This window comes from Mus caroli, unplaced genomic scaffold (assembly GCF_978045245.1).
Source record: "Mus caroli unplaced genomic scaffold, Mus_caroli_1 scaffold_2, whole genome shotgun sequence".
In the NCBI taxonomy this organism is placed as follows: Eukaryota; Metazoa; Chordata; class Mammalia; order Rodentia; family Muridae; genus Mus; species Mus caroli.
In genome coordinates, this window is record NW_028227257.1 from 54,007,410 (window position 1) to 54,020,721 (window position 13,312).

The window sequence follows — 13,312 nt, forward strand, 5'->3', positions numbered from 1 at the left end:
GTCACAAATAATATAAAATATCTTGGCGTGACTCTAACTAAGGAAGTGAAAGATCTGTATAATAAAAACTTCAAGTCTCTGAAGAAAGAAATTCTAGAAGATCTCAGAAGATGGAAAGATCTCCCATGCTCATGGATTGGCAGGATCAACATTGTAAAAATGGCTATCTTGCCAAAAGCAATCTACAGATTCAATGCAATCCCCATCAAAATTCCAACTCAATTCTTCAACGAATTAGAAAGTGCAATCTGCAAATTCATCTGGAATAACAAAAAACCTAGGATAGCAAAAACTCTTCTCAAGGATAAAAGAACCTCTGGTGGAATCACCATGCCGGACCTAAAGCTCTACTACAGAGCAATTGTGATAAAAACTGCATGGTACTGGTATAGTGACAGACAAATAGACCAATGGAATAGAATTGAAGACCCAGAAATGAACCCACACACCTATGGTCACTTGATCTTCGACAAGGGAGCTAAAAACATCCAGTGGAAGAAAGACAGCATTTTCAACAAATGGTGCTGGCACAACTGGTTGTTAACATGTAGAAGAATGCGAATCGATCCATTCCTATCTCCTTGTACTAAGGTCAAGTCTAAGTGGATCAAGGAACTTCACATAAAACCAGAGACACTGAAACTTATAGAGGAGAAAGTGGGGAAAAGCCTTGAAGATATGGGCACAGGGGAAAAATTCCTGAATAGAACAGTAATGGCTTGTGCTGTAAGATCGAGAATTGACAAGTGGGACCTCATGAAACTACAAAGCTTCTGCAAGGCTAAAGACACCATCAATAAGACAAAAAAACCACCAACAGATTGGGAAAGGATCTTCACCTATCCTAAATCAGATAAGGGACTAATATCCAATATATATAAAGAACTCAAGAAGGTGGACTCCAGAAAGTCAAATAACCCCATTAAAAAATGGGGCTCAGAACTGAACAAAGAATTCTCGCCTGAGGAATACCGAATGGCAGAGAAACACCTGAAAAAATGTTCAACATCCTTAATCATCAGGGAAATGCAAATCAAAACAACCCTGAGATTCCACCTCACACCAGTCAGAATGGCTAAGATCAAAAATTCAGGTGACAGCAGATGCTGGCGAGGATGTGGAGAAAGAGGAACACTCCTCCATTGTTGGTGGGATTGCAAGCTTGTACAACCACTCTGGAAATCAGTCTGGCGGTTCCTCAGAAAATTGGACATAGTACTACCGGAGGATCCAGCAATACCTCTCCTGGGCATATATCCAGAAGATGTCCCAACCGGTAAAAAGGACACATGTTCCACTATGTTCATAGCAGCCCTATTTATAATAGCCAGAAGCTGGAAAGAACCCAGATGTCCCTCAACAGAGGAATGGATACAGAAATTATGGTACATTTACACAATGGAGTACTACTCAGCTATTAAAAAGAATGAATTTATGAAATTCCTAGCCAAATGGATGGACCTGGAGGGCATCATCTTGAGTGAAGTAACACAATCACAAAAGAACTCACACAATATGTATTCACTGATAAGTGGATATTAGCCCAAAACTTAGGATACCCAAGATTTAAGATACAATTTGCTAAACGCATGAAACTCAAGAAGAATGAAGACCAAAGTGTGGACACTGTGCACCTTCTCAGAATTGGGAAAAAAACACCCAGGGAAGGAGTTACAGAGACAAAGTTCGTAGCTGTGATGAAAGGATGGACCATTTAGAGACTGCCGTACCCAGGGATCCATCCCATAATCAACTTCTAAACGCTGACACCATTGCATACACTAGCAAGATTTTGCTGAAAGGACCCAAATATAGCTGTCTCTTGTGAGACGATGCTGGGGCCTAGCAAACACAGGAGTGGATGTTCACAGTCAGCTATTGGATGTATCACAGGGCTCCCAATGGAGAAGCTAGAGTAAGTACCCAAGGAGCTAAAGGGATCTGCAACCCTATTGTTGGAACAACATGATGTACTAACTAGAACCCCGGAGCTCTTGTCTCTAGCTGCATATGTATCGAAAGATGGCCTAGTCAGCCATCAATGGAAAGAGAGGCCCATTGGACTTGCAAACTTTATATGCCCCAATATAGGGGAATGCCAGGGCCAAAAGAATGGGAATGGGTGGATAGGGAAGTGGGGGGGGCGCTATGGGGGACTTTTGGGATAGCATTGGAAACGTAATTGAGGAAAATATGTAATAAAAATATTAAAAAAAAAATAAAGACAGATAGAGCTAAAAAAAAAAAAAAAAAAAAAAGATCCTGTGGCGGGTGTTGTGGGTAGCTGACGAGTGTCAGCAGACCCTGCGCCCCAGCTGCCCCGGTCAATAAATAATTTTCTTGTTAAAAAGTTTGCAAGAGGCAAAAGACACTGTCAATAAGACAAAAAAGACCACCAACAGATTGGGAAAGGATCTTTACCTATCCTAAATCAGATAGGAGACTAATATCCAATATATACAAAGAACTCAAGAAGGTGGACTCCAGAAAATCAAATAACCCCATTAAAAAATGGGGCTCAGAACTGAACAAAGAATTCTCACCTGAGGAATACCGAATGGCAGAGAAGCACCTGAAAAAATGTTCAACATCCTTAATCATCAGGGAAATGCAAATCAAAACAACCCTGAGATTCCACCTCACACCAGTCAGAATGGCTAAGATCAAAAATTCAGGTGACAGCAGATGCTGGCGAGGATGTGGAGAAAGAGGAACACTCCTTCATTGTTGGTGGGATTGCAAGCTGGTACAACCACTCTGGAAATCAGTTTGGCGGTTCCTCAGAAAATTGGACATAATACTACCAGAGGATCCAGCAATACCTCTCCTGGGCATATATCCAGAAGATGTTCCAACCGGTAAGAAGGACACATGCTCCACTATGTTAATAGCAGCCTTATTTATAATAGCCAGAAGCTGGAAAGAACCCAGATGCCCCTCAACAGAGGAATGGATACAGAAAATGTGGTACATTTACACAATGGAGTACTACTCAGCTATTAAAAGGAATGAATTTATGAAATTCCTAGGCAAATGGATGGATCTGGAGGGCATCATCCTGAGTGAGGTAACATATTCACAAAGGAACTCACACAATATGTACTCACTGATAAGTGGATATTAGCCCAAAAACTTAGGATACCCAAGATATAAGATACAATTTGTTAAACGCATGAAACTCAAGAAGAACGAAGACCAAAGTGTGGACACTGTGCCCCTTCTTGGAATTGGGAACAAAACACCCATGGAAAGAGTTACAGAGATAAAGTTTGGAGCTGTGAAGAAAGGATGGACCATCTAAAGACTGCCATATCCAGGGATCCATCCCATAATCAGCTTCCAAACGCTGACACCATTGCATACACTAGCAAGATTTTGCTGTAAGGACCCAGATATAGCTGTCTCTTGTGAGACAATGCCGGGGCCTAGCAAACACAGAAGTGGATGCTCACAGTCAACTATTGGATGGATCACAGGGCCCCCAATGGAGGAGCTAGAGAAAGTACCCAAGGAGCTAAAGGGAACTGCAACCCCATAGGTGGAACATTATTATGAACTAACCAGTACCCCAGAGCTCTTGACTCTAGCTGCCGTTGTATCAAAAGATGGCCTAGTCGGCCATCACTGGAAAGAGAGGCCCATTGGACTTGCCAACTTTATATGCCCCAGTACAGGGGAATGCCAGGGCCAAGGGGTGGGGGTGGGTGGGTGGGGGACTGGGGGGGGAGTGTATTGGGGACTTTTTGGATAGCATTGGAAATGTAATTGAGGAAAATACCTAATTAAAAAAAAAGTTTGCAAGATTTCCTTGTTGTTGACTTGCATTTGAGGAACAACAACAACAAAAAAACAGTATTTATGGATTTCCCCAATAGAAATGTTGAATTATATTAAATCTAGTATTTAAAAATTCTTGTAAGAATTGGTAAATAGGTTTAGATGACATTGAAAAGTTTCTGCATAGCAAAAGACACAATTAGTAAAATCAAAAGATAGTGTACAAGGATAGTAAAAAAATCTTTGCCAGTTAAACATCTGAAACAGATTAATTTCTAAGATCTATAATTAGCTCCAAAAATTAAACATAAAATCTTCAAGTCATTCAATCAATAAAGAAACAAATGAATTAAATATATAACTCTCAAGAGAAGAAACATTCACAGTCAATACATATTTGAGAAAATATACAGTATTCTTAGTCACCAGGAAAATGCAAATTAAAATTACTTTGATATTCTATTGCCTTTCAGTCAGAATGGTTATCAAATAAAGCAAATGTCACCAGCATATACAGTCAGGGATGAGGGAAGTAAGAACTCTTACATGCTCTTGGTGAGAATGTAGGCTAGAATAGACACTGTGAAAATCAGTATGGGTGTTCTTCAAAAATAGAAAAATAAAACTTTCATATAATCTTGCTATGCCACTGCTGGCTATATCTAGAAAGGATGTAATTACATTTCCACACAGGTATTTGCCATGCATGTTTATTACTGCACTATCCAAAATATCCAAGGTATAACCAGCCTAGATGCCTATCAACAGATGAATTAATAAATAAAATGTTACAGATGCACATATAGCACACACTATGGGATTTTATTCAATAATAAAAAAAAACTGAATTTAAGTTATTTGTGTGAAATGGATTGAATTGGAGGTCATCATGTTAAGCTAAGCAAATAAAACCAAAATCAGGGAAAAGTCAAGTCAGGTTTTCATTCACATTTGTTTCTCATATTTTGTGTGTGCACATGTATGTGGAGTTTGTGTGTGTGTGTGTGTGTGTGTGTGTGTGTGTGCGTGAAGATATGGTGACTGAGTTGAGAGGCATTCTAAATGGAAGAGAAGGGGGTAAGTGAGGGTATTGAGAGAGATCCAGATAAAATATTACTTATTTTCTCTCATATGCAGAATATAGATATATTTGGAAAAAGAAAGGGAACAATGGGGTGGGAGAGAATGGATAGAGGGAAAACTGTATATGGGTGAATATGTGCAAGACATGTCTTTAAGGAAACATCAATAAAACCTAGCATTTTGTACATAATCTAAGAAATTAATTTTAAAACCCCTGTGAATAAGAGCATAAAATGGTCTATTGAATCTACTTAACTAAGTAAAAATTTATAGTTTCTAGTATTTATGCTAAATATTCTTAACTTTCGGTACCAGCTTTGGTGAATTGTCTGCTTAAGGGAAATGTTTAGATAAATTCATGAGAAGATTTACTGAGTTGAAATTCCATGACTAAGTGGGTATTTATCTTAAGTTAAAAAGTGAGAAATATAGTATGTTTCCTACATTGCTGGTGTGCTTGGTTTAGTCTACATCATCCTTGCATTATGTACTAGCTATGTGTAGTCTGTGAGTAAATAAAATGTGCTTGCTTTGACTGATAACTTAAATTTTTCATTCAATTTATTTTAATAGACTTATATACAAGTATAAAACTAATTAGTTGTATTTGAAATAAGCTTACAACATATATATTATAATTCTATTTCATGTAAACATGCGTTTATGAATCTAGAAATACTATTATAGTATTTCTGATGAAAATTTAATGTTCAAATTAAAAAATGATATCAGTACAAAATACATTCCATTGTTTTCAAATTTGAGCACTGGAGATGTAAAATATTTAATTAATACTTTATCAGTAGTAACATATTTTAATTTGCCATCCATAGGAAAAGGTATTTAAGGTCTGGAAAACCCACGTTCTCTCAGACTGCTCCATTGCTCTTTTGCATGACTCCTTTTGGTGGTGGTTTCTACATAAATTCAAGGTAAATGGCATTTTAAAACTATGTAGAACATTGATTTGTAACACAATTATTTTTTCAGTACAGGTAATGTAAATACAGTTTTTTTACACAGATGATTTTTTTAAGCATTTCTCATAGACTAAAAATCCTATTTAAACTTTCTTCTTTCACAGTAGTTAAGATTCCAATAAAAATTTCAAAGGACTTGGTTCTTCACCAATCACAAAAGATAAGGGAGATTCAATACCACAGTAAATAATAAAGTTGTAGCTTTACAAGGTATTATATGTTGGTAACTTGAACATAACATCTACTACAAATCAGTAACATTGAGGATTTAGAAGAGAACCCGGTGGTCAGGTAGACAGAGAGCCTTTATCTGATTAAGAAAGGTGAGGATCTGAGTCTAGGTGGGGAAAGTAAAATTCTTGTAGTAGCACTGCTTGGCCAGCAAAGTGTCATGAAGAATACACACCCTGAAGTTATCTTAAAGCTTGGTCCTCCAAAATGCTGCAAAAAGCTAGAAGGTGGCCCACGCTGTATCACTCAAGTCACTGTCATCTGAGGATAGTGTACATGACAGTACAAGCCCTTCAGAGGTAACACCACCCCACTTCCAGGACCAAAGTTCATACCAGAGGACTGTACACAGTATCCTGCTCATTACCCTCCACAGGCTGCACTGTTATTCCTATCTAACCCCACCCTAGGAACCGGAATCACAGCTATCTAAGTACTATATCCACAGGATGTGTTACACAAAAAGTTCCTACCAAGCTGCAGCTTTCCCTAACTAAGTCTGGAACGCTTCTTATACCTCAACTACATATCCCCAGGTGTCCCAAGACTGAGCCTCAGGCAGCACCTATCATATCCAAAGATAAGCCAGGTCTAGCTAAAAAATGAATAGAAATTCTAATGCCTACTCAACAAAGGTGGATCAGATATTCAAACCACACAGCCAATAACACTACTCCACATATGCAATCCCAACACACAAAAAATATGAAAAACCAAAACAATGTGTCTCTTCAAAAAAAAAAAAAAAAAAAAAGATACCCCACAGTAATGTTCCCCAGGGAAACAGCTTAGATGACACACAAGATCAGGAACTGAAAATAGCAATCTTAGATATGTTCAAGGAACTCAAAGAGGAATATGAGTAAGTGCCAAAATGATGACCTAGAAAACACAAGCAAACGGTTGAGTGAAATAATTAAGTCAAAACAAGATATGAAAATAGAACACAATAAAGAGATAGAAATCCTGAAGAAAACCAAAATGAAATTTGAGATGGACAATTCATTAAGTTTAATAAGCTCAGAGGACTACCTCACCAAAGGTATAAATTGAGTGGAAGAGAGAATATCAGGGCTTGAAGACAAAGTAGAAGAATTAGACCATTCAATTAAAAGAAAATGAAAAATCTTTCAAAGGCCGTATGGAAGGGGCACTCAGGTACTCTGAACTATAAAGGGACTATAGATATATAGTTGTTGATTTTTTTCCAGCATGGTAGCTACTATCTTCACTCATTCTACAGATGTCTGCATGCTTTCTGAGTTCTAGATACTATGCTAAGGGTTTGAAATACAGAATGATGTAAAATGTTTTCTTGGCTCTAGTGTAATTTTACTACTCTTTTCTAGATATGACAGATATATATGACTGTCATCTAGGAAATTAGACCATAATCCTGGCCAATGTAGTGCAACTAATAAATGACAGAGCTGCCATTACAACTCCACTCTGTGTTGCTGAAACAAATGGGCCCTCAAGTTAAATAGCTGAACTACCCTTTAAGAATAGACTAAGCCGGGTGGCGGTGGCACACGCCTTTAATCCCAGCACTTGGGAGGCAGAGGCAGGCGGATTTCTGAGTTCGAGGCCAGCCTGGTTTACAGAGTGAGTTCCAGGACAGCTAGGACTACACAGAGAAACCCTGTCTCGAAAAAACAAAACAAAAAACAAACAAAAAGAACAGACTATATATTCTCATATATTATATACAGACTATATTACATGTAATAATATTGTATATATAACTTTCTCATATAAATTGTAATTGGCACTAATTTCATGCATATGTCTTCTTTAAGCCTGACAAAAGAGATGAAGATTTCTTGTTTGATAGAATTGCAGAAAGTTATGTCACACTTTTCATAAAAATACCTCTAAGGAGAAAGGATGCATTCTTTAAGGTAAATGTTAAAACTTAACAGATACAATAATTATCTTCATAGTGTATAAAATATATTTTGTTTAAATATATGAGTATATTTTGATTACCTTTCAACAAGAATTTGTCTGATATAAATAATAGAAAAATTTTTAAAGTTTTACCACCATGACTATTGTCCTGAATACTGTGTTCTCTAGTTTAGAACCACAGTAATTCTACAGTTACTCTGTTAGGAAACTGGTGACTTCTTTGTATATTCTTGGTTTTGTTCTATTTACCTATAAAAATATCATTTTTATTTTACTCTTATAATCTTTTAGTCAATTTAAGAGAAAACAACTAGGTTATATTATACATAATGAATAAGCTATGAACTAAACATTTATTTTACTTTATGTTATATTAATAAGTAAAGTTCATCAAAATAGTGATTTGGTAAACATTTTAAATATTAATACATAGTATTTCAAAGTGCAAGTAATATTTAAGTATCTTATTGCTTTAGCAATCTGTAAATCAGAAGTGTATAAGCATTTTGGAGTTTATAAATGTTTTCACATTGTTGGATAGAACACAAAATATTGTTAATGAAAGTACAAATGTCTCTAAATTTAAGGATTTTTCAAATATTTACATTCAATCTTGGTTTATCTTACATGTCCATAAAGTGTGGTAGGGGAAAACTATAGTGGACTGGGAACTGAGTTTGAAAGACTTGGTCTTCTATTGGTAGTACCATCCCATTGGCTGATATCCTAGTATCCATAAAATGTAGAAAAGACCAACATTCATCTTTTGCTTCCTGACTGTGGGTGCATGTGACCAGTTCCCTCAAGCTCCTGATGCTATATGTTTCCTTTAAGTTGCTTTTGTCAGAGTATTTTATCATAGCAGCAGGGAAAGAAACTAAAGCTATCTTTTTGTAATCGCTAGGAGGAAGCATAATTTTATACACACATACAAACACATACACACACAGGACTTGATAAATCTTTTTTTAATCTACCTGTGTAACATTTTAATTTTAACTATTAATAAAATCTATGCTCCACTGATCATATGTGATCATTGAGTAATGAAGATGTTCATGGCTCACTGCATAAGATTAGATACACCAATATGTTACAGAATTCTTTGTCTCACACATCCACCTTCCTGCCACCACCCATGTCAAGGGTGCCCTAAAAGGAATGTGTACCAGCAAACTTGAGCAGTATTTGATTAAAATTAGCATATTAGTTTCCTACAAACTAGTATGTATTATAATAAACTTAGTTATCAAAACCAATAGAAACTCATTTTCTTAGTTACAGAGGCCAGCAATTCAAGATGAATAGAATATGAGTCTAAAATGAAAGTATCAGCAATGCTGTTTTCTTTAGAAACCGCAGGGAGTTGATCCTTGATTTCTTTTTGTTTCTGGTGTCAGGACATGACCATACTCTCCGACCTACAGATCCATCACTACATGCTTACTTCTACTGTCACTCTGCCTTCTCCTCATCTGGAGTCAGTCTGCTCATCTTCCCTCAGAATGATACTAGTAATTACATTAGAATCCACTAGATAATCTAGAAAGCTCTAATCTGCCCAGTAGCGTCTTCAGCTTTGTACTAACTGACATGTACAGGTCTGTGGAATAGAACATGTGCATCTTTTGGTTCGATAGTTGGTGCATGACAGTGATCACTAAGGACTTCTAGATTTCTAAAACTTTATAATCAAATGGAGTCTTAGTTTATGATTATCAATAGTTACCTGAATTCAGTGTACCACAATAGTGATATCATGTGTCTTTAATATAAAAGTATGGTCTCTCTTGATGTTTATGCCTCAAGGAAAAATGTAATAGCTGGAGTATCTGAAAGCTAGGCTGTCAAGTAGGAGCATAGCTTGAGAGGGGCTGGCCAATGGATCATCTGAAATAGAAGGTAGAGGGAACAGTGTTGCTTGACAAGATATGAAAACAGTAGGAATCTCTTTGGATAGGCCAACTCAGTAGTATCCCAGCTGCAGGAAAAAGACACAATAGCTATGAACACTCCATGCTAGCTAGGTCAGAGCAAATCTGACTTCCATTCCAGAGAAGCATGTGTGGGTTGCTGCTTTCCTTCCTACTAAGGAACTTTTCAACTTGAGGGGTATCTAAGCCTTTATAATAGTCTCACATTTTTAAAAACATGTCTTATTACTGCCTGATTCTACATGTGTGTAAGAGTGTGGATGCGCATAGCTCATGCAGAAGTGAGAGGCTATCTTTCAGAAATCAGCTCTCTGTCCCACCAGAGCTTCCATGGGTCAAATTCAGGTTTTCAGGATTTTACCCACTAACCTATCTCACTAATTAATTGTTCTTGCATATTGCACATACACCTATAGCAGACTTAATTTTGGGTAAAATGGGCTTCCAAGCAAAGCATAGGCCTTCCCTAGTAGAGGCACTAGGGAGGGAATAATAGAGAGAAGCCCACATATCCTATGCTTGCTAGGATCAGGTGGAATTGCTGGGCTCACCATAGCCTGCTCCTCTTCTGAAGAGTGTACTCTGGTTAACCCAATCACAAAAGAAGTCACTTGATATGCACTCATTGATAAGTGGATATTAGCCCAGAAACTTAGAATACCCAAGATACAATTTGCAAAACACAAGAAAATCAAGAATAAGGAAGACCAAAGTGTGGATACTTCATTCCTCCTTAGAATAGGGAACAAAATACCCATGGAAGGAATTACAGAGACAAAGTTTAGAGCTAAGATGAAAGGATGGATCATCCAGAGACTACCCCACCTGGGGATCCATCCCATAGTCAGCCACCAAACACTGACACTATTGCATCTGCCAGCAAGATTTTGCTGAAAGGACCCTGATACAACTGTCTCATGTGAGGCTATGCCAGTGCCTGGCAAATACAGAAGTGGATGCTCACGGTCATCTATTGGATGGAACATAGGGATACTAATGGAGGAGCTAGAGAAAGTATCCAAGGAGCTGAAGGGGTCTGCAACCCTATAGGTGGAACAACAATATGAACTAATCAGTACCCCCCAGAGCTCCTGTCTCTAGCTGCATATGTATCAGAAGATGGCCTAGTCGGCCATCACTGGGAAGAGAGGCCCCTTGGTCTTGCAAACTTTATATGCCCCAGTACAGGGGAACACCAGGGCCAAGAAGCAGGAGTGGGTGGGTAGGGGAGCAGGGCTGGGGGGGGGGATATAGGGCACTTTTGGGATAGCATTTGAAATGTAAATGAAGAAAATATCTAATAAAAATTTGGAAAAAATAAAAGAAGTAACTAGTCAAACTCTGCCCAGCTAACCTTACTCTTAGTCAGGAATGTCCACAAAGTGCTACCAGATAGACTCAGTTTGTAACTGATTTTTTTGCTCATGTTCCTCAATTAGAGAAAAAAAAGTAATAAAACAGCTAAAGGAAAGCCATAAGAAAACAAGGAATACATATATGTCACAAACTAATCATTCTTTGATCTTGTTACATTTGTTATACGTGTGTGTGTGTCCACTAACATGGCTTTTTTGGGCAGATGTATCCTGACTGTTTGACTCAAGCTGTCTACACAACCTTCCAGGAATCATTTCCAGAATCCTGCAGCCTCTTCAATGATAAATTCAAAGAAGACCTAGGAAATACGATTTTTCTTTGGTTGTCAGGTATGTATATGCCATTTAAGTATGGATTATTTGATTATAAATATTTTAGATTGAGTATTTGCTCCAACAAAAACATTGGTGATATATAAAACATGTCATACCAATGTCTGTTTTTAAGTAATCATTACTTTATTCTTAAATTTTAATTGTCAAAATTGTTTAACATTATAAGCCAAATCATTTTTTGCTTTGTTTTGTTTGAGATGGGGGTCTCTCTACATAGCTCTGAGAGTCCTATAGCTACTACATAAACTAAGCTGACCTAGAACTCACAGAGATCTGCCTGTGGGATCAATGGTGTACACCACCATACATGGCAAGCCAAATTATTTTCAAGTGGTGGGATTATTATAGAAAACAGGATTTCCTTAATACTGACATTTATCTCAGAAGCTGTTCTCTAGGGACCTTGGGGGTGTCCTCCGACTCTGCGCCCAAGTGGCCCGGTGCTGGCGCCAACCGGAAGGGACTTGTGACCCTGGTCAGGCCGGGTTTCCTGCTTCTCTAATGCTGTCTCAGGTCCCACACGTTTGGATTGAAACAGAAATTGTGTTCCACTCACCGGTGGTCCTAAGATCATGTGGAGAGTCCTCTAGGGGTTCTTGGGGGGTGTCTGCCGACTGTGCTCAAGGTGACATCGTGCTGGTGCCAACCTGAAGGGACTTGTCAAGATCACATGGAGAGTCCTCTAGGGGACCACATGATCATCTCGTTAGATGCAGAGAAAGCATTTGACAAAATCCAACACCCATTCATGATAAAAGTCTTGGAAAGATCAGGAATTCAAGGCCCATACCTAAACATGATAAAAGCAATCTACAGCAAACCAGTAGCCAACATCAAAGTAAATGGTGAGAAACTGGAAGCATTCCCACTAAAATCAGGGACTAGACAAGGCTGCCCACTTTCTCCCTATCTATTCAACATTGTACTTGAAGTCCTAGCCAGAGCAATTCGACAACAAAAGGAGATCAAGGGAATACAAATTGGAAAGGAAGAAGTCAAAATATCACTTTTTGCAGATGATATGATAGTATACATAAGTGACCCTAAAAATTCCACCAGAGAACTCCTAAGCCTGATAAACAGCTTCAGTGAAGTAGCTGGATATAAAATTAACTCAAACAAGTCAATGGCCTTTCTCTACACAAAGGATAAACAGGCTGAGAAAGAAATTAGGGAAACAACACCCTTCTCAATAGTCACAAATAATATAAAATATCTTGGCGTGACTCTAAGGAAGTGAAAGATTTGTATGATAAAACTTCAAGTCTCTGAAGAAAAAAATTAAAGAAGATCTCCGAAGATGGAAAGATCTCCTATGCTCATGGATTGGCAGGATCAATATAGTAAAAATGGCTATCTTGCCAAAGGCAATCTACAGATTCAATGCAATCCCCATCAAAATTCCAACTCAATTCTTCAACGAATTAGAAAGGGCAATCTGCAAATTCATCTGGAATAATGTGGAGAGCCATTCCACAAGCAATCACCATTATAAGATGGCGCTGGCTTCCACTGTGCCTAACTAGTAAACAAGCCTTGTGCACAAGTGCAAGAGTGAACTCATGCCTAGTCACTGCCCATCTCGGGGCGTAGTAATGAGGTGATGGGCAAGCAACAAATCAGGAGCTGACATGCCACATCAGGTGCTGAAACGCCACACTGAGGGCTATATAAGCAGCACCAT

At 38.0% G+C, this 13,312-nt stretch overlaps 1 protein-coding gene across 1 annotated transcript in view; it reads left to right on the top strand.

Moving 5' to 3' along the window:
- Fam227b (family with sequence similarity 227 member B) overlaps nucleotides 1-13,312 on the top strand; it is a 170,158-nt gene that overhangs the window by 34,131 nt on the left and 122,715 nt on the right. Inside the window, exons 8-10 of the mRNA XM_085834499.1 lie at nucleotides 5,694-5,792; nucleotides 7,871-7,972; nucleotides 11,496-11,622. Coding sequence (XP_085690625.1) covers nucleotides 5,694-5,792; nucleotides 7,871-7,972; nucleotides 11,496-11,622 — 328 coding nt within the window. The remainder of the gene's footprint in view (nucleotides 1-5,693; nucleotides 5,793-7,870; nucleotides 7,973-11,495; nucleotides 11,623-13,312) is intronic.